This window comes from Poecile atricapillus, chromosome 3, assembly GCF_030490865.1.
Source record: "Poecile atricapillus isolate bPoeAtr1 chromosome 3, bPoeAtr1.hap1, whole genome shotgun sequence".
Taxonomy (NCBI): Eukaryota; Metazoa; Chordata; class Aves; order Passeriformes; family Paridae; genus Poecile; species Poecile atricapillus.
The window spans coordinates 75,516,444-75,542,051 of record NC_081251.1 but is presented as its reverse complement, the minus strand read 5'-3'; the positions used below and the strand labels follow the sequence as shown (position 1 = coordinate 75,542,051).

General features: G+C 39.8%; 1 protein-coding gene across 1 annotated transcript; it reads right to left on the bottom strand.

The window, feature by feature from the left end:
* Nucleotides 1-1,217: 1,217 nt before the first annotated feature.
* On the bottom strand, nt 1,218-21,184 carry SFT2D1 (SFT2 domain containing 1). The gene is made up of 8 exons (XM_058836824.1): nt 21,030-21,184; nt 14,879-14,965; nt 12,644-12,726; nt 8,568-8,649; nt 6,195-6,230; nt 5,409-5,467; nt 3,993-4,022; nt 1,218-1,815 (listed from the first exon to the last, which is right to left on the bottom strand). The coding sequence occupies exons 1-8, from the start codon at nt 21,090-21,092 to the stop codon at nt 1,776-1,778; spliced, it is 480 nt and encodes a 159-aa protein (XP_058692807.1). The 5' UTR covers nt 21,093-21,184; the 3' UTR covers nt 1,218-1,775.
* Nucleotides 21,185-25,608: the final 4,424 nt, after the last annotated feature.

The following is a 25,608-nucleotide window of genomic DNA, read 5'->3' as shown; positions in this document are numbered from 1 at the left end:
GGATAAATAAATAAATAAATAAATAAATAAATTTTAAATAATCGATGTCATTCTAATTAAAGACAACAGTGAAGGTGACTGTGTACCACCAGAACTGGTGGGTGATGGGCAAAACCAGCTGTGGAACAAATGAAAGCCTGGCTCTGAAGCACTAGTGTGATGGGTGGGGACAGGGATGGGATGGAATTTCCCCAGTCAGCTGAGGTCAGCAGCAGCGACTGGGGAAGGGGCAGTCACTTCCAGAATGTCTCCCATCACTGCCTACGCACATTCTACTTAATCTTCAGTGCAAGCTGAAAACTAAAAAGGAACTAAAAATTCACCCAAGGCTGCCCCAGCACGCAAGGGCTGTGGGCAGAGCTGGAATACCTGTCCCTACATCACACAGCACTACAGAGCCCAAGAGCCTTCTGTGGGGCCAAGACTACCTGGGTCCCCCTATCACCAGCAGGGAGAATGCCTCCCCGGGAATTTATTACTACTAATCAGTTAAAAGGCATGGCCAAGTTGGAAGTGTAGCAGCAGAATAATGCAATCATCCTGTACACAGCTTCCCCAAAAGTTGTTGCTATGTTTTGCAACATACACTGAGATTTAACAGGAACATACTGTACCTCAATTTGTCTCTTTAGCCTGACCTCTGAAAACTAAAACCACTGAAGTTTTCCTTTTCCTGACATTGCTGATTGTATCTTTTCAAAGCCATTCCTTCTAGATTCATGGATCAACAGAAAAAAAAGGAATCCAAATCAACTCAGTTTTGAACACACAAAAGTAAGCACACCCATTCTGCGTGAAAAAGAACCTCCTGCAATAAAATATCAACCACCAAGCATTAAAGATGTAACTCTCATCAAGAATAACTGGATAGCTCTTAGCTGACAAAATTAAAAATGAGAACCTCTTACTGGAGCCAGGCAAAATGTTAGAGCACTTCAATCTATTACCAGATTAAGTGAGAATGAACAGTTTGTCTAATTACTAAAAGAACCTGTAAGGTCACTTCTGCAAATGTATTAAACAAATTTGGATATGGTCATATATACACATTTATGCTTTCATATTTATTCAAGTGTAATGCTGATTTTTTCAGCCCTCTATAGTTGATTTCTGAATAAAAATGTATTAGGCACTTTTAAAATGAATTTATTTCACAAGTCTCATTTATACATTAGCCATAAGTAGGTATGAAAGTTTTTTTTTAAAAAAAACAAACATTTAAAATACAACTTTTTTAATAAAATCCAACAGGTTTTAAACATACCTTTCACATTCTCATTAAGTTTTTTCCATAAGGCACACATATAGACATTTCAACGGAGCAGTTAATTACAACCTTCCAAATCTTTACAATGTTTATAAAACTTTGTCTTTGGAAAAGCATACAATGGGTAATATACACAAACATAAATGGCACATTGCAAGTTCTAGACAGAACTGTAAATGAAATCTTTATGCATACTACCCAGACTTTAGTGACTTGCCTCCACTGGGGAATGAACTGTTACTGGATACAAAGTAGTACTTCTGCATGAAGTATTTAAATGCACTTTGTTAAAAAAAAGCCTGGAAGTTCCAGGGTAAACACAAATCATTCTCCAAATTTATTTTAAAAACTGTTTCTAGTAAAAGTTACTTAATCTCCCAAGTGCAAAAGGCAAGGAAAATATTAAATTGCTACTGGTATTTCAGAAATGGAAAACTAGAGTTTTTTGAACGAAATTTACAGAGAAAAATGTTGCCTTTTAAAGCGGACAGTGTTTCCAGGTTTTAATTTACCCTAGACAGGATGAGAAGCATTTAATCACAGCATCCCTTTAGAAAAGAAAAAAAAAAAGTCAGTTAAGATATTTGTTATTTTGTTTATGTGCATCTTAACCATTACCTATTTACAATTACAAATATGGCAGAAACTAAAGACAGATATCAACAGTTGATCAAATGCAGGATCTGGGTGTGAGTGCCTCCACCAAACCCGCTAAGGCCCAGGCTCAAGCCCGGTCAGTGCCAAGGGTTTTCCATGCTGTTTGCATTGCAGGCCATGCTGAAATGCAGATACAGTGCTAGGAAGTGCTCTGCAGCACACTGCGAGGCTGAGCAAAGGGCAGAGCCCAGTTTCGAAAGGCTGCCCAGAAAGGCACAGCTGCCAGGGCTCCAAGCCACATCGGAGCTGGACCATCACAGTGCAGGAAATAAAGCACAGGGTGAAGGCTTTAGAGTGTGCACTGACAGTGCAGGATGGAGAGAGCTGGTTCAGCCTTAAGGTTTGGAAGATCTGGAGGGTTCCCTTTTTTCAGTCAACAATGAACTGTTTTCTGACTGTTGCATTCAGATCACTCGCTTTAGTCTTCTTGATTTTTTCTTTTCCCAGAAAAGTAACAATATACTAAGGAGTGGAATTTGTATTCTGTTGCTAGTCAGGTTCAAAAATAAAGAAACATACTATCATCACTCTTTACATTCACTTCGCTGTATGGATTTTGGTTTTGTTGCATTTGTTGTTGTTTTCATTTGGGTTTGGTTTGGTGGGGCTTTTTGTTGCCACGCCAACAGGAGAGCTGTCACTAATTTAGGAAAAAACAAACAGAAACCAACAACCCCCACCCCAACAAACCCTGGGACAACTAGAATGTTCTGAAGAGCAAACCATAAATACAGTTAAATCAAGGAATGATAATCTCATGAAATCAAGAGAAATGCATATGTTAAACAAATGACATAATATTAACCACATAGCATGGTTTAGGTAATTGTTCCCATAAGAAAGGCAGTCTATACAACAAGGCAAGGAAATAAATTTAGGAACAAATTTATGATAACATTACACATAAGCAAACAACTCAGTAATTGCTAAAGAAATCACAGTATTACTATAAGCAGTCTGTATAAAATTCAGTTCTTTGGCTCATAAAATCTAATAGATAAATAAACCCAAAGAAATTAACTGATGCATATAACCTAATGTTTTTCTGCCCAGAACTTTTAAGTACTGTTGGTAGGGTAGAAAAAGTCAGAGAAACCAAAAGTTCAACTTGCTTTCTCTACAGAGAAAGCCATTAAAAAAAAAAAAAAAAAAGACAGAGTGAACCTACTGAGACTGTCTCATAGCCACTGGAACTGTAAGAATTCAGAATACTACTTTTGAGTGGGTTAGCCTGAGTTCTCAGAAATAGTAAAATGACAATTTGAAGTCTGAGTTCAGTTATTTTATTTGCTGTAATCTTCAATGACAATCTCAGAAAAAAACCTTCCTAGATGAAATCTGAGGCTTTAAATAGATTTTTTTGGTGATGCTACAGGAAAATACCAGATGATAGGGATAGACTATACTTTGTACCTTTTTTCCAAACATCTCTACTACAGCAAACCTCATTAAATGATAAGAAAGTGCCTAATTTTTTTAAAAAAACAACCCACCGTCAGGAAGACCAAACTGAATTTTACATGAATCATAGTAAAAACAGATTCTTACATTTGATTACTTGCATGTGTTTCCACTATGTGTTTGGTCTGCTTTCATTCTTTTTTTGTACACACAAGAATGAAAGAAAAGAGGAGCTTGCCAGAATGAAAGTAAAGACAAAGCACTGCCTTGGCCCCTCCTAAAAATGATGGAGGTATTCAGAAATAGAAGCTGCCACTATGGTGTTTGTTTGCTTTTAACTAGGACCTCAGATCCGTAAGTTACCTTTAATTCTAGTACCAGAAAGTCACTATTGCATCACTGTATTGTTAAATCATCAGAGACATTACTTAAACAAAACCTTGATTAATCTTCGGTGGTAGAAACTAGAAAGAAATTTATTTAAAAAATTGTATTGTACTTCTATTTAAAGCTAATATTAAGCATGATTTTAAAGTTCAGCTATGCCATTTTCTAAAAATTAAAGGGAGGATGTTATATTTTTCCACATATGTAAAGTACTTTTTGCCCCTCCCCAGCATAAGGGTAACTGACTTTTGTTAAGATGGAAATTATTGTGCAGACTCACCTTGCAAAAGGAATATAAGACAGACTATACCTGAAAAAAAGAAGAAAAATGTATATTTGCAGAGTGTTCATGTCTCTCCTAGATCCAAATTATTTCACTTCAGCCCAGCATTAATAAAAGCAACCTGTTGCAACAAAATTTTAAACAAGATTATCTATTGAATTTAAAGCTTACCTGAGAAAAGACGACATGTTTGAACAAGAACTAAACATAGTGACAAGCATTTGGTGGTTTACTTTTCCTTTGTTTGGTTAGGTTTTTTTCTTTTTTCTTAATGTAGTTCATAACTTCTATTGCACATGAACTTAAAAACAGACTTACTATTGCCAAATCCATAAGGAACAGAGATTTCTGGGAAAACGGTATTCAAGATGATAGAGACCACTTTTTCCAGTTTAAAAGACAATCTAAATTACTATGCAAATATACATCTAATCATATTATTTATGTAATGAAATACAGATACATGCTGTAGGATGAATAATATTCCACAATTATGACACTCAGCTGACAATTCTATTGTTCTCTGAAACTTGCTTCTCACAAGCCTCCACAGGCAGTGTTCTGTTCTCATGCCCAGCCTGATCAAACCCTAGGACACTTAACAAATGTGAACTGTCTGCTGCAAACACACGGAGCACAGTCAGAGCTAGAGGTCTTCCCTCTATCTAGCATCATGCCCAACAGTCCCCCTGTCCAGAACAAATGGTTCCTTGTCCTCAGACCCACGTTCGGTACAGACTCTGTGTATTCAGGGCAAGTTCAAGCAAGAACTGTGGTCACTTTGGGTTGCCTGAGAGTGAGCACCAAGTAATTCACCTGAGACAAGGACACAAATTGGGTATCTCTGTGGAAAAAGCAGTAACTTCCAGAACCTCTGCCAGGTTCTGCAATCTCTCTTCAAATTCTGCAAGCATTCACCTGACTGCACTCACACACTGCCAAACCCAGCCCCTGAGCATGTTCATGGTCATCACACAGCACCTGCTGCACTAAGTTCACCCTCTCACATCCACCCACTCTTTACCCAGTATATTCCTGGAGCAGGACATACCCTATGAAAATGTTTTTCAGTTTCTTTCACTTCAGAAATGAAAAAGTAGTTAGAATTCAAAAAAGAGGAGATTATACTGTTACTTTTACAACACAGAAAAAGCATGACAATTTTTTTTTGCATATATATTCCTTTCATAAGGCTTCAGATAAGTTCACACGTTGCAGAATATACTTTGAATTACCATTTCTGCAAGATGATTGAATATAGATTTTGCTGGAGTTACACAACCTAGCTGAGGAAAACAGATTGAGGCTAGCATTTGGGCACACTTTTATATGTGAATCATATATATAGAGGTTTATAATCATGCGGGTGTAGGGGCAGGAAGAAGAAATTAAAAGGAATTTTAAGAATCTTACCAGGTCATTGCCAAGAACTGCAATATGCAGAATAACATCGCCAAACCTTTTTTGTTCCACTAAGCAAAAATAAAATACTGCAAGTTAGTTCATTTTGCACCACACCAGTCTATACCACAAACAACTGGCACAGACTGTTCAATCAAGAATTAACTGACAATGCCTAAATTTCCTTATCTTAATTTGCTGTTTCTTCCCCAACAACTCTCCATGTATTTTATCCATCTCTCCATTAGCATCATGCTATGTAAACCTTTTCTAGCTTTGAAAACACCTAGCAACATCAGTGTTAACATGTCACAGTACTTCTGCAAATATGGAAGTACATTCCAGTGATGTATGTACTTCTATGGAATGAAACTACAGTTAGTTTTCAACCAAGATGTTTGAAGATACTTTTTTTTTCTGTAGTCTTAACCAGCTTAATATTCTGTATCCATGGCTTCTAAAGATGGCTATACACTCTCTGATATTTTCTGAAATATTTTCATCACTGAAACAAAACAATATTTGAACTTGCTCTTCTTAGATTTTATTCTAGAAGTCTGCAGACTGAACCTGATGCTCTAGATTTTGCATTCTCCTCTACATCACATGCAGGTGAAAGGATTTAAAGCATTTGCTTTAAAGGCTCATCACTCCACCTAAGCTCAACTGCAGCCAACAGCAGAAACACCACACGAGTTCACCTTTCCTCCACTACTGAACTGCCTCTTAAAGCTACAATAAAATTAATAAATTAACCAATTGAGATTCCTTTTTTAGAAAAATAGTATTCTCACTTACCCAGAATACAGCACAGAGAGTCAATATCAGGCAAAGCTGGGGTAAGAATGAAAGAAAAAAAAGAATGAATACTCAAATACACAACGAAGCAAGTACAGTAACCATTTCCATGTTTACAATGGGCAAACAGTACTTGAAAATTGACTTATGAAACAAGCAGAGCCAAAGGCTGTTGCACAGTGACTATATGATGAACTCCATGGTGTTTTTAAAACCACAGTATGAGTTATGCATGGCCAGAAGGGCTGGGACAAGTCTAGAAAAGAAGACAAGGCAGGAGTTGACTTGAGGACTCAGCAGGAAAATAAGCCTGTGTGTGCACCCTTACATGTTGGTTCTATTAAAAAGTGGGCTTGGATGATAAAGCTTTATTGAAAGGAATCAAGAAGTCTGATAACTGCTACTCTCTTATTCCAGTACACACTATCATTTTGAACCTGGTACTCATAACACCTGTCTCTCACAAGAGAGATGTGTACATCACTACGAACAACCCTTTATTATAAACATCCATTCTCAATTACAGGATCTGGCAAATATAGGCTATGCCTCATCTGCCAGCGCTTTTTCATCTTCTGACACTAAGGAAGAGTCCACTAGGGAGCAGCTGCAAAAGGTACAGTGAAAAAGCTCACATGAAGCTTTGTTTGAGGTATTTAAACATTTTGGATGGAGAGTTACAATGATATGGTTTACTATGCCAAATGATCACACCATTTGTGCAAGCATAACCATCACTTAGAACTTTTCCACTAGATCTTACCTGGCTTCCTCCATTTCTCATTACAAATAGTACAAAACAGAATAAAACTACAAATTAATTTTCACTTGGAAAAAAAATTTGTTGGTGTTTTATTGAAAGGAAGAAAAGTAACACACTCTTGAAATTTTCTAAACATATTTGTGACTCCTGAGCTGCCCACAATTCTAGCTTGGTGGGAATTAAACCAGTCAAATTCACCTGAAGTTTTCAAAACTTTAAATTTACCAGCTCTTCTCTGTTTTACCAAAATTCCCATACTAAAAGTCTTAGCTCTCATCCAATGTTCATGTTCACTATTAGATGAAACCCTTCATTCTCATTTTCCCAACTTTGCTGGTAGCCTCTCTGCACAGGTAGGTCTGTGATGTTTGCTCTGCTCTCTTTCCATTTCCCTGATGTGTTTTGTTTTTGCAGCCTTCAAAGCGAGTTATTTTCTCTGTCACCATGTCTGAGCACAGTGGATGACAGGATCATCAGAGCAAAATGATTTTTGTGCCTGCTGTTTTAAGTGCTTGGCTTAGGCTCTCAGTTTCATTGGAAAAAGCCCACAGCTATAAAGTGTTGAAGAATTTAGGCTCAGCAAATACAGACTCTAGGAGAACTAGAGATATTCCTGGACATTTGAACAAAACAGAACAGAACAGAAACTCTCAAACAAAACAAACCAAACCTCTTGAACAAAGTTTGGAGTCCAAGCAATGATCAAGTGACTTCCCCAAAAGACAGTGACAAATGTAAGCTTTGTAAATGAGATTTATAACTAATTTTTTATGTGGGTGTGTGAGAGGAAGAACATGCAACCTCCATATAACAGCCATCCAGAAAGAAATTCTGAAGACTTTCTTACCCACTAACCTAGAAAAACAAGCTATATGATAGGGAGAATAGGAAAGACAACTACATTTCAAAAAAAAAAAAGTTGAAACAAATCAATAGGAACAAGAGAGAAAAGTATTAAACAGAGAAGCAGCAAGGGGAGAAAGTTGTTTTAACCACCTAATATAGAGCTCTGGGATAGGAATTTTGATACTGGGGAGAAGGGTTTTTTCCATCCTCCTGGCAGAAAAAATGATGGTCATGGAAGTAAAGGAGCCAGGGATGTCACAAAGGAGAATCTCAAAGCTGAACATGAACATTTCCCCAGACTCTGGGGAAATAAATTAATTTTCTCTATTGCTTTGAAAGTGCTGCACCACTGACCTTTACAGACCAAGCTGCAGCCAAAAAACAACTGTCAAGTTACACCTGGTGGCCACTGACTTTTCACAGTAGCTAAAACAGTCTCTCTCTTTGCTCTTGAAGAAAATATTTTAGAAAATAAATTAAAAATAATTAACCTGCTATTAGCATTTACTAAGAAATATTTTGTAGGAACATTTTATTCCAAATAATTAATAAAAAAATTATAAACAACAAAGCCACACATGTTTATTGAAAGGAGCTAGATGATCTTTACAGATACAGATACAGAGCTTAACACCTTGACTGTCTTTTCTCTGCAGAAGGAAGAGGCAGACTGAGAAATAACCTCCCTCTAGAAAAGCATCAAATTTAGCTCTGAGGCCAAAGGAAAACTTTTTAATAAAAGGAAACAAAGACAGTATATTTACCAACATCACAATCGTAGCTATTAATCGTTTTGGATCAAACATTGCTTTCAGTTGCTTCACTGGCCCCATCAGGAAACACGTACTAATAGGGGAGAAAAAATAAAACAGATTGTAAATCACTTTCAGATAACTCCTTCTAAAAGACAGTAGCTAATTTAACAGTTTTCCAACAGATAAATGACTACAAATGCTTTAAAAAAAGATATTTCAGTGCTTAGCAACAGAGACTAACTAGAACAGAAGGTGAAATACTCCATGAATTTAGCCCTGGAAACAGTAAATGACTCACCCTTGGTCACGAAATTCTTTCCAAAATATTACCATAGTGAAAAAAAAGTAACAGGCAAATACAAGAACACTTATATTGGTAGAGATAAGAGAGGAGAGAGTGTGACAAGGATATATTTTAAGGAATAACAGAAGAGCACAGAAGCGAATCAGTTTTCATGAACTCTTTAATCAAAATAAGAAAAGACATTTCCACTAATAATCTGTTTGATGGTGCTGAATGCCATTTATAAATGGCATTATAAAACATGACTAAGAAAGCAGTGCAGTTACAGCGAAATTTAAACTGTGTTCAGAGATACAACATAGGGGGGGACTGAACGACTATAACTAGCTCTAGATGAATTTAGAGATGGGTGGGTGGTCAAAGATGTTTTGATTGTTATTTTAAGATGGTAAGCACCATAATAGAAAAAAAAAACCAAAAGAGAAGAACTAAACTGCAGAAGTAAATGAGATCATATCCAAGATTTCAGGAAAGATAATGGGAACAAATGTAGTGGTTAGAGCTTTTTACACTACCAAAACAAAACATTATAAGTATAGCAGAGTTATCAAGTTGAAGTCTAATGAATTTTGTGTTGAAGCTGTTATAACAACTGGCTTGCCAAAATAATGCCAAAATTACAAAGACAAACCTGCTGTAGAAAATTTTTGTTTAACAGTAACTTTTTTTACCCAGGAAGAATGCAAGTAGCTACAATCAAGATTACAGAGAAGCTCTATCTCTTTCAGTCAAACTCAGCAAGCAAAAAATCAGGAAAAAGTTCAGCAGCTTGTATTAATCCTACTTTTTTCTACTCTAGTTAACTTGAAGGGTGAATGAAAACTATCAGGAACACCACATGCTGTACCTTTTTATGCAAAGAAACGCCACCTGAACTAAGAGTTCACAACCTCAGAAGTAGTTCTCTGACTTCAAATATTTAAGATGAGTCTCTTTCTTCCTTGTCATTCTGCTTTGTAGAAAATACAACAATTGAATGAAAGAGTTAAAACGCCTGTAATCTTGTGGTGGTCTGAATGCTTTACTACAGAGCAGAAAACCTAGTCTAGCTCCTTTTCTATAAAGCAGGAAAGAGTTTGTTAGAGCTTCCTCCTGAAACCAATCATAAGCCTTCTATGACAAAACAAATATGGGAATCCACATTCCAAGCAGTAAACAGAACTCAATCTTCCACATCCAAATGTTCTCCTACCAGCAACTTTGCACATGCATCGCCTTCATTTTTTTTAATCTTATGCAGACAGACCTCAAATGCCCATATTAAATGGAAAGAAATTTTCACAATTCAATAAAAAAAGAAAAGTTTTAAATTCACTGCAACCCAAACTAACTTTTTCTCAGTATTTTTTCATCTTGTCTGCTGAGCCATAAAATTAAATTAAGACAAAAAAAAGGGGGACGTGAAGAACTAGAAGAAAATATTAGTTAGCTAGTAGAAGGATTGGGATGAGGAAAATACAGTGGTAAAAAGGAATTAAGTTTTGGCCACATAAAACAGGAAGAAAAAATATAGAAAGCAAAATGCATTGTTTGTAATCTGATTCATATTGAGAAGACCAACATCACAAGAGCTGCTCCAAAAACAAGAAGAGATTCCATACGGAGCAGAAAGAAAGGCTGGCAAAAAATTCTAGACATCCTCCAGTTAAGCAGAATAATTATTTTAGCTACACCATTCTGTAGGAGAGACACTCATCATTCCTGAGAATAATCAAATAAGTGTCATTGCTTTCATGTTCATGGTAAGAAAACGATAGCAAAAACAAGCTAGAGGGGACTAAACAGGCTAGTAAGAGTGGTAACATTACATTCTGGTTCAGATACAGACTTGAAACAAGCCTGGAAAAGTTTAAATCCCCTTGTCAATTTGGGACTTCATTGTCATTTCCTACTGTTCTTAGAACACAGTTGCCTGCTTTTTATATCCAAAAGGACTACTGAAGGAAAAAAGAGCCTCTTTCTTCTTCTAATTTTATCTGGAGTGCAGACTAAAGTTTTTTTAGCATTCTCCTGAAAGAAATACTAGTCTGTAAAAACTTTCCTCTCAACTCAGACTTGATTAGCAGTAAGTTTCTAAAATGCTCATTTAATTTGAAGAAGTGAAAACACACCCAAAGTACCAGATAAAAACAACACAACCAAAAAACCTCACCCCAAAGCAACAACAAAGAATAAAGAGTAAGATAAGGGAGAGAAAGGCAAACATGTAGCTTTGCCTACCTAAACGTATTAACTTTTTGTCTTGTTTTAGTATGAGATGGAACGGTTCTAATTGAGACTCAATGTCAGTATAGCCATTATTGTCTCCTAACAAATTTTTCGAGGAAAAGCAGTACCTTCACTTTTCTCGAAGCTGATGTCACATTACCTGAGTTCTAACAGATTAACAATGCTTTGACTCAAAAGTTAAGTTACTTAAAGTCAGTGTCCATGAAATTCAAGACCAGACTCCATGCGGTTTGAGTCCCATGACCATGCCTCAACTACGCTAAGATAATAAGAGAAGGAGGACAAACAGAAACTGAAAATACCTTATGGACATTAAGTTGTTTCTTATGTGTCTTTCAAACTGTGAAAGTTTTCAATCTTAAAAAAGGCCGCCTTCTGCAAATCTTTTAGGACTAGCTGTTATGTGGAACAGTTCAAAGAACCAGAGAGTTTAAAAATACACTATGAGCAAATTTAGATTCTGCCTTCAGCCTTACAGTCAAAACAAGGATTTCCTGAATGTTTCCTTTCTGAAAGTTTTCTTGGAAACAGGATGATCTCTCTGTTAAAAGCAAAAAAAAAAGCTCCTCCCAGTAACAAAGTATCCACACAGAGGGCAGACTACCAGCTTCCTCCCGAAGCTAAGGTACTTCTGTGCCCTGCAGAAGGATTTAGCTGTAAAAAGTTGTCCTAGAGTGACTTGATAATGCTTGTATCCCCAGTTGTCTGTTCTGCTTATGCTGGATATTAAGCTCTGCACCAACTAGTTCCAAGAGCAAAGGCGGGGAAAGAAGAAGCACTAAGCTCGTTTTCAGGAACAATACAAACTCCCCCACATCCTTCTCCAGACTATATTGTCTGCAGCACAGACAGTCAGCAGGACGGAGCTCTCTTTTAGTTACTTTTTAGCTAGCTGAAGCGGAGAAGTTCCCCAGACTATTTTTTTTTCCTTTTTTCTTAAATCTCTTCAAACCTACTCTAGACTAAAAACCCAGTCAAACCCCAGGAGCTCACACCTGTGGCCCATCAAGGCCTGGGCCTCGGAACTTTCCAGCACCGGAGGGACTGATAAGAGACTAAGCAAGCCAAATTACACCCCACAAAAAAACTTTGAAATTTGCCAGCTCTTCAAACAACAATAAATTTTATTGTTTAATATTATTAATTTTTTTATGCTTATAAATACTTATTAAGTAAACAAATTTTTCCACTTTTCTTCGAAAAAATATTTTCCCAAACCAATTAATAGAAAAGGCGCTTATATTTAATTTCTAAAAAAAAAACCCATTTAAAAATTTTCTCGCAAATTTACCCTAAACCAAAACAAATAGGAAAGTATAAAACATTCAGCTAGCAATTTGTTAGTCATACTTTGGATAGCAGCTGTGATGTGTCCACAAGCAGGCAACTGATAAACAACAAAACTGTAAAACGAACAAGTTTTTGTTATTAGCATTTAATATAAAACAATGCTGTTTATACACAACATAGACAGCACTCTAGAATAAAAGCAAATGGAAATGCAGCTGAAAAGGAGGGTACTTTTCTAAAACCAGTAACTAAGAAATCATACCTGGCAAGCGCAGCAATATTTCCCAGGGTGTAGAACACTGCAAAAAGTTTGATCCCCTTTGGGAGCCATAGCAATGCTGTTCCCTATAAAAGACAGGTTATTGGTATGTTTGCATCTAGTTAATTCAATTTATTTAGATTTTATAGTCTATAAATACAACTTCATACTATGAACAACATCATTCTGACGCACACTAGCAGAGCACAGGCTGAGTTGCAGCAGTCACTACCCAGCTTCTATTGCCATCTGCTGGCAAACAATGTGTTGGTTCACCGGATTTTTAGATATTTTTACAACTAGGCAATGTTTGTATATATTATTAAACACATTTATTTCTACTGTTTATATCCTATTTCACAATACTTTCACTCTTGTTACAATGCCCCTGTGTACATCCTACACCTCTGCACACAAGATAAAATGTCATAAAGCTGCACTAATATTCACCATCTCCTTTCTCCTCTCATCAGCCATTTGGACTTGCAGCCTAAATACACTGAAGCTAACCAGAAACATTTTAGAACTCTTACTTCCAGATATCTCTTCTTTCCACTGAACTTAAAAAAATCCAAAGCCCTCTGCTGGTCACAGTTCCCTATGATGATCAGGGAGAAAAGGAATCATAGAAAAGGAACCTTAAAGATCACCTAGATACAACTGCCACTGCCATGGGCAGGGGCACCTCCCACTAGACCAGGCTGCTCAAAGCCCCCTTCAGCCCAGCTTTGAACAGTGCCAGGAATGGGGCACCCACAACTTCTCTGGACAACCTGCTCTAGTGCCTCACAATAAGGAATTTCTTCCTTATATCTAACCTAAATATCCCTGTTTTCAATTTGTACCCATTACTCCTTAGCCTATCACTACAGCTTCTAACGAAGAGCCCCTTCCTGGCTTCCCTGTAGGCCCCCTCCAGATAACGGAAGGCTGCCTATGAGGTCTCCATGCAACTTTCTCTCCCCCAGGCTGTACAGACCCAACTTGCTCAGCCTCTCAGAGCCTAAATAGAGCCTCTACTAGAAGCAAAACAAAGTGTGATCTGCACACTGTGCCCTGAAAAAACCCAGCCAAACAAAAAGCAATTGCATTCTAATCAATTGAAATTTCAGCGGAAATCTGTGGTGAAAAGAAGGAGAGAGGGAGGAAAGTGGGGGAAGGGGGAAAGTAGGAGGAAGGAAAAGAGAGAAGGAAGAAAAGCGGAGGACTTCCCCAATGTTTTTTCAGCTGCTTCTGGGAGTTTCCATTCAGCTGAAAAACTGCCTTCTAGTGCAAGTTACTGTTACATGCCAGTCATGACTGCAAGACAGAATCCACTACTCAAGCCCTCGTTTTCATCAGACAAAACAGCCCTGTTTTGTTGTTTAGAACTTACTTATACAGCCCATTCAAAACTCCCAGGCTTAGAGAATTTACTGGTTGAGGTTTTAGCACTGCCCAGCTCCTTGAATAGTGACATGTCTGCCTTCTAGATCGAACATGATTGCCTGAGGTCCCTGCTTGGGTCTGGATCCAACTCATCCCTGCCCCATCAGGGGCCTTGTTTTACTTCTAGGCTGGTCAAGTTTGGGAGTCTGATATGGTCAAATTCATTTGGTAGCTATGAGCTAGTGGCCATGGTGACAAGGTACTTGTGTTGGATTTTGACAGAGCCAAGCAATTAATAGATTCCAACTTTTAACTGCAGGCTTCAGACTCCTGACAGCCCCTATGGTTCAGGCACGAACAAATGATTTGCTGACTGTAAAACCACCAGAACTGCAGTAGGTTTTTCAAGTGTCAACACACAACCATGGTTGTCACCTACTGATTTGCTGAGTGTGACATAATACACTTGTGGTTTCTTCAGCCTTTAAAAACTTTTCAAGCTTCCCCTATCTTTTTTCCTTTTATTGGAGAGAATAAAAATAAGACAGGTACACACCTCCTTTGTAATACATCAGTTACAAAAATAGAGCAGTTACAAAATATTTTGTCAAGCGTTCAAACCTTTTATTAAGAAAATGTATTATGCTACAATAAAAGTACTCTCTTCTGTAATAGGTAAAAATGGCCAAAATAATAATTTAGAGATCAAAAGCCCATTGTACATTTAATGTCCAGTTAAATAAATGCATACAAAATTTAGAATGCAGGATAAAGCAAACATGGAATCACAAACATAAAGTACGAATATGAACGAGGTTCAACTGCAGAACAGTAATAAAGCAAACATGGAAAAGAAACAACTTTACTTACAAGAAAAGAACACAAAATGCCAGCAACAAAGCATATGGCAAACCATCTGACTCGAGTACCAAAGCTGAGTGTTGAGGCATCAAGGACCTTAATAAGAAGAGAGGAAAAAGAGGATATTACAAATCCAGTTCAGAACAATCTAAAGGACATTTTTTTGTTTACCACTGAAATCCTTAATTTCAAATAAAATAATTTTTAGCTGGAAATAATGATTTTACCTTGCTTAACAGTCGCTTGTGTATTAATTCTTTCATATTACAAAATCACATTATCAATCTGGAACATATGGAAACACATTTACAAACAAACTAAAAGACAAAACCCATAAAGGTATATCCTGGCATGCAAGAAATGCTGCTTCACTTTCAAACAGATTTTTTTACCACCACACAATTGAAAATAGTCACAATTGTACCAAATCAAAAGAATGAATGGACCTTCCAGCAATTTGCAGAGGTAGTGTGCAACACTGTAGGTTCATGTAGACATTACCAGGTTTTCCTGTTACTAGAGAGAATCTTTTGTACATATTAATACCAGTATCCACTGCAAGCATTACAACTCCAATTACTGTTCCAGTTACCCTCCTGAAGGTATAGGCAGATTAACACAGTTTGTTTCATCAGACTAAGCTAACCTGCTGAAAGAGAATATTTCATTTCCTGCTTCTCCAGAGTGACTCCAGAATCTAATGAACTGAGCTACCTGACACAACTCCTGGCATGAGAACAGAATTAGTGTTCCTTCTATTCTGATGACTTGGCTAATGAGCCAAGCCAGCTCTGCAAGCTGTCAGAAAAGCAGCAGGGCTGATGTAAGGAAAGAGGCAGGGCCATGTGTCTGGCAGAAAGACCTCTTTCTGCAGAAGTGATTTGCTAGATATGCTCTGCTCATCTCCACCGATGCTGTAAGAACAATGCATTTCATCTTACTCCAGGTCACTACAATTAAATGTACTTTCTGTTCTAAACTGGCCTATTAAGTGAAGTGTTGCTTCAACTTACATAAAATTACAACATTAAAAAAACAACTTTCCTATTTGTTCAGATGTCACAGGCAAACTTGGTCTCTTGTTATCTAGTCAACAGGTATTTTAATCAAATCTTATTAACCAAATATACATGATATATATATTCCCCAGCCAATGTGTATCATATTTCTCCTTATCTCTTAAGAAATTTCTCTTTCAGGCAGTGGTAAGCTAACCAAGGAAATCTGGTTGCTGCTTAGAACAATTTCACATCTGTACAGATGAAGAATCTGTATCTAGTTTAATAAAAAACTGCCACATGCACACACACAAAAAGGTGCTGTGATGACAGAACTTTCCAAGGGTCAGAAGATGCAGCTTACCTTGTTACGTCCAACACTTTATCCTTATGTATGCATTAAAGAAACAGACAAAAGCAGTAACTGAACGACGGATCAGTATTTTAAATCATATTTGATAGTCAGAATCCTGAATGCCTGCATCCTTAAGAAGAGTAGGAATAGGTGAAGACACCCATTTCAATCATGCCTTTAGTTACACCTATTCATGCGACTAATCACAACAAACACAAGACACAAACCACACGAACACAATAAAATGAGTAAAAATCCTTTCCATCTGTGTTCAGATATGAAGTGTAGATAGGCCAATAATATCAGTAAACCAAAACCACGCATTTCAGATTGCCTAGAAAATAGGAAAAGGATGAAGATAAATACTTTATTCAGGTGCATCAGGCTCATTGCTGCCACTTACTGCTCTTCTAATCTTACTATCTGACAGTGCTCCTGAAGTGACTACCAGGAGATTTCTTTCTTCAAATAAATTAGAAAGCAGCCTTATCTTCATTTATAATTTTCCATTTCCATTTAATTTACAGTTAAGAGGTGAAAATAAAACCAGGACAATAAGAGAACCACACAAAGGCTTGGAGAAAAAAATACCACAAACCCCAAAAAGTTTGATACATTTTATGGATTTAACTCTTAAAAACTGATTGTCAATATATGCACATGAACTACAGGAGGACAAGCTGTGACGTGAGGGCTGCCAGAGCATTCTGTGTAATAATAAAAGTCAATACATTAAATGGTATTAAAATGAAGGCTCACCCTTCCAACCATTCCCAATGATGTCACCATTTATGTTGTCAAGCTGAACCTATTTAATGCAGAGTTTGAAATCCTGAAACTGGGGATCCGGTAATGCATTTTCTTAGTCCCTAATACCTAAGAGGACTGAGGGGAGACCTCATTACAGTCTACAGCTTCCTCAGGAGAGGAAGCAGAGGGGCAGAGACTGATCACTCCTCTGCGGTAACCAGAGACATGACATGACGAAACAGCTGAAGCTATGAAAGGAGGTTTAGGTTGGATATCTGAAAAAGGTTTATCACCTAGAGGATGGCTGGGCACTGGAACAGGCTCCCAGGGAAGTGGTCACAGCACCAGCCTGACAGAGCTCAAGAGGCATTTGGACAATGCTCTCAGGCATATGGTGTGACTCTTGGGGATGGTGCTGTGCAGAGCCAGGAACTGAACTCAATGGTCCTTGTGGGTCCCTTCCAAGTCAGGATATTCTACAATTTATACTTTTTGGGTTTCATGGAAGCAATGGAACTCATTGCCTTTCCAAGACACCTTTTTCAGCACCATGCTGCAAAAGTTGAATTAGAGAGACACAGTTCAGCTGCATAAACCAGACACCAGCTTGTGCTAAAATGCCAGGCTCACTCTAGAAGCTGAGGTTCTGACACTGCACGTGTCCTGCCACACGTGCTGCAGGCAGTAACTTCTATACTAGGGACCCTGAGGTAACAGCTTATGTTCTCACAGACCATGAACCCTAAGAAAAAGGAAGTCTTAGCTGCCCTTGCAACAAAAGCAGGAAACAACGCAAAGGTGATAAAGATTCTTTCTGTGTGTCTGACATAAATTATACAGCTAATCCCAGATTTCAGATAAAAAGAACTGTCATTGCAGTCTGTGGTATTTGCATTAGCAAAAGCTTTTACTTAGGAGACTGAAAAGATTGCCAGGCATGTCCCACATCTGTAGTTCGTGTGGAGAACCACACAGTAGTAGAGCCAAGGGAGTTCCTGTAAAACATACCCTTCTTGCTATACTGCTCATCAGCTTGTTTCTAACAAGAAAAATTAAACTGAAATCGACGAAAGGAAATCCTTAGCATTCTATTGCTAAACTTTAATGCCAAACTCCTGGGCGAGAAGCAAAGCTTTTTATTCACAGGCTATTTCAAGTTTATATAAAATGAATGACCAAGATATCCTAAAATCAAGAGGAAACCTTAAGTGGAAACTGGAATCTGGAATGAAGACTTTCTGAAACATAAGGAACAGTCTTGCAATAGCCTGATACCAATAGCCTGATACACAAGTTGTGTCAGTAACAGCATCACTGCTGATCAGTTTGCAATGGACACACAATAAACTATATGAATGATAATCCAAAAGGCTGCTTTTGATCAAAAGTATTTCTTGTGGCTCTGAACATCCATCTAGGCTCCCCCTACATATTAATGATCTTATAATATTTTCCATATGGGCAAACAAAAAACCAGAACCACTTTATTTTACTATTCCAGAAGCTAACAATTACATCTTCTCCTCAGTGGTAAATGTTCAAGTAATGGAGAAAACGCAAAGAAACGTTGAGTATATTTGCAAAATTGAGTTTCTAAGCTATAGTGAGAAAAGTATTTCTAGAGATATATTCTCATCTTTCCCTAACAGGCGTCATATTTATTTCTATCAGCAGCTGAGAGTAAAATACAAGAAGTATAACATAAGAAATGAAGTATAAGAAATGTAACATAAAAATTTCTATAAAAATATAAGAAATACCTGGCCTATTCCTCTTTGCTGAAATCTTGTTGAGTGCTTTAAGCAGCTGTCATGCAACATTCAATGTGTCATATGGACTGATATTACATTAGTTTTGGTGTTGATAAAACTAAACATCATAATGCTGCCCTGAAAATATCGTAACACTGCTACACTTATCATTGATCTTTTTCGTAATGAATTCTTTTTTTTTCCCTAATATATTTAAAATAATGGATCTAATTGCAGCAAGACACAACAGCTGGTCATCTGAGGAGTTTATAAAGTACAGAAGGAGTTTACTGAATCATCACACAATTCTTTCATTACAGACTTGTCTTCTACTTAGTAGGAATAACTTGTGACTTCATTATAATGTTTCTGCAAACATCAAGGGAAAGAATACAGAGATCTCTACGGACATGAACTGTATTATAACCATTATAACCACATGAACCAGCTATTACACAACTACCAGATATTCCAAAGAGAGGGCCTTTGTTTTCAGCCAAACACATGAGTCGTCTCCAGAAAGATCATGAAAACAGCTGAAGATTTTACACACACACAACCTCCACTTTCTTTCACAGCCCCACCTCTTACCAAGTGCTCCTCTCTGCATGGGTGCACATATTTTTTTGCTCTAACACACACAATTTAAAAATAGTCAGCACCACTCAGCTCTAACTGAATGTCACGTATGAATTTCCTCTCTAAAGAGAGGCTTGATTTCCACTGTTTACAAATGCATTACTACCTTGAGAGAAAAATACAGCTGAGAAATTGCCTGACCTAAACACTTGACTTTTTTTTAAGTCAAGGGGTATTTATTTTAGACATCCTTCTGGTTCATCTCAGCATGAAGATCCTTTGCACTGCACCCAAGACACATTTATAAGTTTTCTTCTATCACATACCAGACAGGCTTTAAGTACAGGCAGATTTTTCTAATTTAAAGTCTTTTCTGGCTATAACAGTATCATTACATGCAATAGTGATATCCCATATAGTTCAATTACTGACATTTAACAAATTAAACACATTCTTAGCTCAGTTCTCTCCTCAGGATATAAAACTCAAATATAAAAGCATTAAATATGTAGGCATTTATCTACTGATTGGCACCTTAAAATAACTAACACAGCATCAAGTAAAGGAAAACTCTATGTCACTATCACGTGCCTTGCGTGAAATGTGCCTGGTGATGGCAGAATAATCAGTTCTCTTGGAACTGAACTAAGATTAACAGAAACGTAAGTATTTCCTTGATAATCCTGAGAAGAGCAGAAGGTGAAGCATCCTTCCCAAATGCTGGCAGCCAGTTCTGGTGTGAAAGGCCACAGATTCTACACTACTTTCAAAATCAGTGGACACAATTTAGCTGTTTTGTTGTGGCAGAGGCCAGACTCATGAACCTTGAAGACCAATGGCAACTCAGTGCAAAACCAAGTGAAGCATGCTAGCAGCAAGCTGCTAGAACTAATATTATGCTCAGGTTGTGCTGGTTCCCCAAGGTCTGTTAGCTGCAGCCCAGACCCCAGCTACATTCCAGCCTCCTTCACCACGCTCCAGCACCCTGGAAGTAGCAACCAGTAGCAAGATATTCCTTGATGTGGGGCACTTTGACCTGCAATCACATGAATTAAGAGGGAGCTAAAGGAATAAATGGTTCTTTGTAAGCATGCTCAGCTTTGCTTTAACCTAGTTCTCAGGAATGTATGGTCTTCAAACACAGTAAAAATAAAACAAAAAGAACCGCTGACAATGAGGAAGACAGTAGGAAGGAAATAGGAAAAATTAACCCATACTTAAGGAGTAAGGGGCAAAAAGTAACTTCAGCAAAATGTACACAAAACGATGTTTGAAGAAAACCTTTGTTTCTGCAAATTCAAGGGCATGAGGGAATGCTGAAGCAATTTACACTGAATCGCAGACTCAGTCGGGTTCGAAGGGAGCGTAGTATGTTATCTGGTCCAAACTCCCCGCTAAGCACAAGAAAACCTTGTAAAAACCGAAGGACCTCAAGCCACCAACATAGCCAAGAGTAATTGGCCAAAACTCATCCTTCGGGCAGAGCCCGCTGCCCGCAGCCCTCGTTCCTCGGCGCAGGCCGTGAACTCTGGTGTCTCCTTTGCCTGCCCGTCTCTCCCCGCTCTGACACGGCCGGGCGGGCACCGGCAAGCGGGGTGTGTGCAGCCGGCACGGGGGAAGGCAGCGCGGGGATCACGGCAGCGTCGGAGCCACGGACCCCGGGCCGGGCCGGCCGCGGCTCCAGCCGGGGGAAGGGGAAGAGAGAGCGGGCTCTGGCCGGGCCGTACCTGCGCCGTCAGTCCCTGCTCCTCGTCGTCCTGCCCGGCCAGCACCCGCCGCAGTTTCTCCATGCCGGCCCTCCTCGGGCAGGGCCGCGCCGCAGTCGGGATGGGGGCCGCGCTCCGCCGCGGGCCGCCGGCCCAACCGGGAAGTGACGCGCGCCCCGAGGCGGTGGCGGCGCCGCGGCTGCGCACTGCGGAACAGCGCGGGCGGGTGGGCGGCAGCGCCCAGCCGTGTGCGCGGCAGCGGCCCCGGGCCCGGTGCAGCCCTCGCTGGGGGCAGCGGGGACGGAGAAAGGCTTTTGCAGCCTGAGCCAGCCGCGGAATCGGTCTTGGCACAGCAACGTTTGCGAAGAACACGGGGCACAGAACAGAGAATACGGAACACGGCACCGCGGGTGTGCAGGGCCCCGGTAGAACGGCGTTGGGACACCCTGGTGCTGGGGGACCTTGTGCAGGTGGAACATCCTGAGCATCAGTTTCTGCCCATTGCCTCTGGTCCTGCTGCTTGGCATCACCGAGCAGAGCCTGGCTCTTCAAATGATGCACGGGAAGTTCCTCTTGGATTCGCGGAAGAACTTCTTTACTGTGTAGGTGACCTAGCTCTGGAACAGATTGTCCCGAGAGGCTGTGTAGTCTTCCTCGCTGGATGTGTCCAGGAACCAGCTGGATGCGATCCTGTGCCGAGTGCTCCAGGATGCCGCTGGAGCACAGCGTGGTTCCGGGCGCTGTCCGGCTTGGGCTGGCCCTTGCCCGGGCACGGTGCAGGCGGGCCGGGCGCTCGGTCCCTCACTCGCGGGCGGCAGGCGCGCTGCGAAGCGCAGCGCCAGCTCCCGCCCTCCCTGAGCCGAGGGTGCCCGAGGCGTCCAGCGCCCACTTGTGAGCAAGGCAGGTGTTTTCCCAGCTAGAATGGGTGGGATATGGAGAAATGGGATTAGGTGTGAACATCCTTTTCCAGAGATTTCCAGTGCGGCGCTGTGTGGTCTGTTAAACTCTGGCCCTGGAGGAGGGGATGGGGCAGAGGTCGTCACGCTGCCCTGTGTCTTAGCTTTGCGTGCCCGTTCCCAGCAGCACTGCGTCCGCCGCCCTCTTCAAGCCTGCTTATTCTATGTGAGTCTTCCCTGCCCTGCTCTGTTCACACCCTGACCCTGTGGGTCCTCTGGGGCTGTTTCTGCATGTGTGCGTCTGCTGTGTCACCAGCCCTTGGACCAACACCTCAGCACTGGCCTGGGTCGTTTGCAGGGGGAATGAGGCTGGTGGCTAGAGGAAAGGATCGAGGTGTCACATGCAAAGCGACGGCAGGCAGCAGTGTGGGCTGGGGCAGGAAAGAGAGACATGGGTGATAAGGGCTGTGCAACCTGCTGCTGTGCAAATGAAACCTGATAAAAGCTGGGGCAGCAGAGCCCACAGTGAGGCCCTTAGGACAGAAACCTTCCCTCCCCTCCCCACACACTTAGGAAGTTTCCCATGTGCCTCCTACCTTAACTTTTAGGTGAAACACTTGGACACAAACTGCACCGTTCCAGCCTGACGACAGGCCATTGACATCTCAGGAAGCCTTAGGTTAAGGCTAAAATTAATAATGGGAGAAACACTTGCAGACATGGCTGCATGAAAGTAACCAAACAGCAGAATGTCACCTGAGCCACACAGCATTGCCCATACCTTGCGAGGACCTGCGCAGAAGGGACAGGGTGTAAGGGAACAACATAACCATGACCCTGGAAGATGGGGAGGAGAAAGGGGAGAAAGAACGGAGAGGGTATATGAAGGGTGTGTTTGACCATGCACAAATCGTCTTTCTTAGTAGCCCCCAAAATTGTAGCAAAAGGATTTGTTACAGAAGTGTTTTAATTCCAAAGCATATGTGAGAACAAAATATGAAAAGAAAGTTTTGTTTCTTTTCCCTCTCCCAATATATCCATAGATATGGATAGATGCAGACAATTTAAATCAGGATAAAAAAATTACTCTGCTTTTCCAAAAAGGTAAAAATCTTTTGCTAACACAAGTCAAAATAGCTGGTACAAAGTATCATTATGCCTTTACATCACAAACCTACCACATCTGAAGGTATTTTCTGTTTTTATGATGACAATGTTAACGGATTTGTAAGCCTCAGATTCTCTGTTCATAAGGGATGGTGCAGTTTGCTTACAAGTTTCATTGATTCTTGACCTTACTAGTTTGCATGTATCTGCATCTAAATTTGAAGCTAACTAGAAAATATGCTAAGTAAGATTGTCTTCCTGAAAAATGTGTGAATTCAGCCAACTTATTGAATTGATGCAGTTGGTGGCATACTTTCAATGTACATAAAGCAGTGTCTGCACCCTTCAGTCCTGTAGCTCTAACAGCTGTAAACACTTATTCCACAAAAATAACAATTCTGTCATTGCTCTGGTCATATGTAGGGCTCTGGTGTCCTCTATCCCTCCCCACCTTTGCATTCTTTACCTTTGGAAATGGGATATTTGAATGAATACTGCTGAAAGGTTAAGGTCAGGGGTTATAAGGAATGTTAAACATGGTTATACAGACACCTACTAGGAGCATGGTAGAAAACAATACGTAGAGCTGCTTTGGGGACTTGCCTGTTCCACTTGTTGAGACCCCACCTCAATGCTGCTGAATGGTGCAAACATCTCACATTATACAAAGCAGCAGCTTCTGAAGGCCTCTGAAGAGAAGGGAGCTTAACAGTGTGGAACGAATGCCCTTTGTAGCTTTTGAAAGGTCCTGTGCTCCTGAAAATGCAACTATGAACATCTTCCAACAAACCTGCATTGCTGACAGTGATAGGTAGTGGTGATCCAAAAACAAGGAATAAAGAAGCAAAAGCTGAAGAAGGTATCTCCTTTCTTATGCCTCAGTTCAGGAAACCCATCTGTTCTAATTCATCTGCAGATCAGCCTAAGCCACAGGCCACATGGTGGCTTCATCCAGCTTCATGGTTATTGCTTCTAAACCTTTCTGGATCCAGTCATCACTCCTCTAGTAACACAATATAACCTCACTCATAGGTCTCTGATGTAGAAAACTGAGGCATACACAAACCAGCTGCAGATGAGCTATTTCCCAGTGTTCTTGGCAGGTGCCTGGTAGGAGCCAGGTGCGTGTGATTCACAGGAACACTGGGAGCTATTGCAAAGCTTTGGAGGGAAAGGTAAAAGCCTTTATTGGCTCCCCACGACCAAAACAACACATATGCAAGGAGATACCAAACAGCCTCATGAGCTCATCTCTGTGTGGCATCATACACTCAGATGAGGTAGTGCAGACACTTGGTCAGCTGATACACTGCTGGATACCCTGGCAAATCTTTGAATCCTGTCCTGTTCTGTTACTAACAATAATCTGACTGAGAGCTGATGCTGATGTTTACCAAGTTCCAGTGTAAGACACACAAAGTAACAGATCACAGTGCTGACTTTCTGCTTTGCTTCCAGGTGACGCATAGCATCAAGTGTGTACAAAAATCATAATTGTTGCTTTGCATGGCTTCCCCATGAACAAACACAGAAATTGTTTTAGGATTTTAAGTCATAAAGTGCAAGGAGATGTGGTATATTCAAATCTCTAAGATGGGAACATTTGAGATAATCTTGCTACTCCCTTGGCACTAAAACAATTTAAAATCTGGAGATCTTTCTGTCCTAAGACTGGGATCTCAGATCCAGTCAGACTGCAGTGACAGATTAGAGGAGATTAATATCTTGTCCTGTCAAGAGACACCTTTAAGGTTTCACACTATCTCTTGAAAGAGGCTACTGGTATCATACATCACTCTGAGAAGGCACCCCTTTAGTTAATATAAACCTTAGGAAAAGAAATACAATATGAAATTATTCCTATCAGCCTATAAATCAACATCAATTAGAGCAAGTAACAACAATGGTTCTCCCCTGAGTAAGTTATGTACTAAGTGCTTTCAAAATTATGAAATACTTTCCAAATTCTGAGTGGTTTACTTTGTACCTTTACATTTTTCTAACACAATGGACCAAATACAGCCACCATGTACAAGGCTGCCATAACTGACATTGCCTTCTCTTGCATCAAAGGCTGGTTTGGACTAGTTATTTCCATACAAGTTTCATTTAATGAGAAAGACATGACCCAGATTTCAGACAAAATGAATAAGTGGAAAATTCCTAGCCTTGTTGCCATAGTTACTTGAAAGCTGCTGTTAAAGAAGGTGGGAAGAATGGGAAAAGGATGAAAAGTAGGAAGAGAGCAATATCATGGTCAGGCTTAGGCCATGTGATTAAGAGAGGTGATGATCTGGAAGGAACAAGACCTCACTGATGACACTCAGAGCAGGTTATCTCTAAAAACCAGTATTTCTGCTTTCTGGCTGCTATTGAGTTGATTCCATGGACATTGACTTTTAAGTGGTTACCACAGTGACTAAATGCAATGTACTGGTAGGTATTAGATCTGCAAAGGCAGAAAGGGATTGGGTGGGGAGAGAGACTTTTCCACAATTAATCTAATAAAGAAATTGCCTAATTTTAAAGACTGATTGCTTTTCTACTTTATGGAGATTGTAAAACTTGCAGCAATGTCTTGCTCAATCAGAATAAAC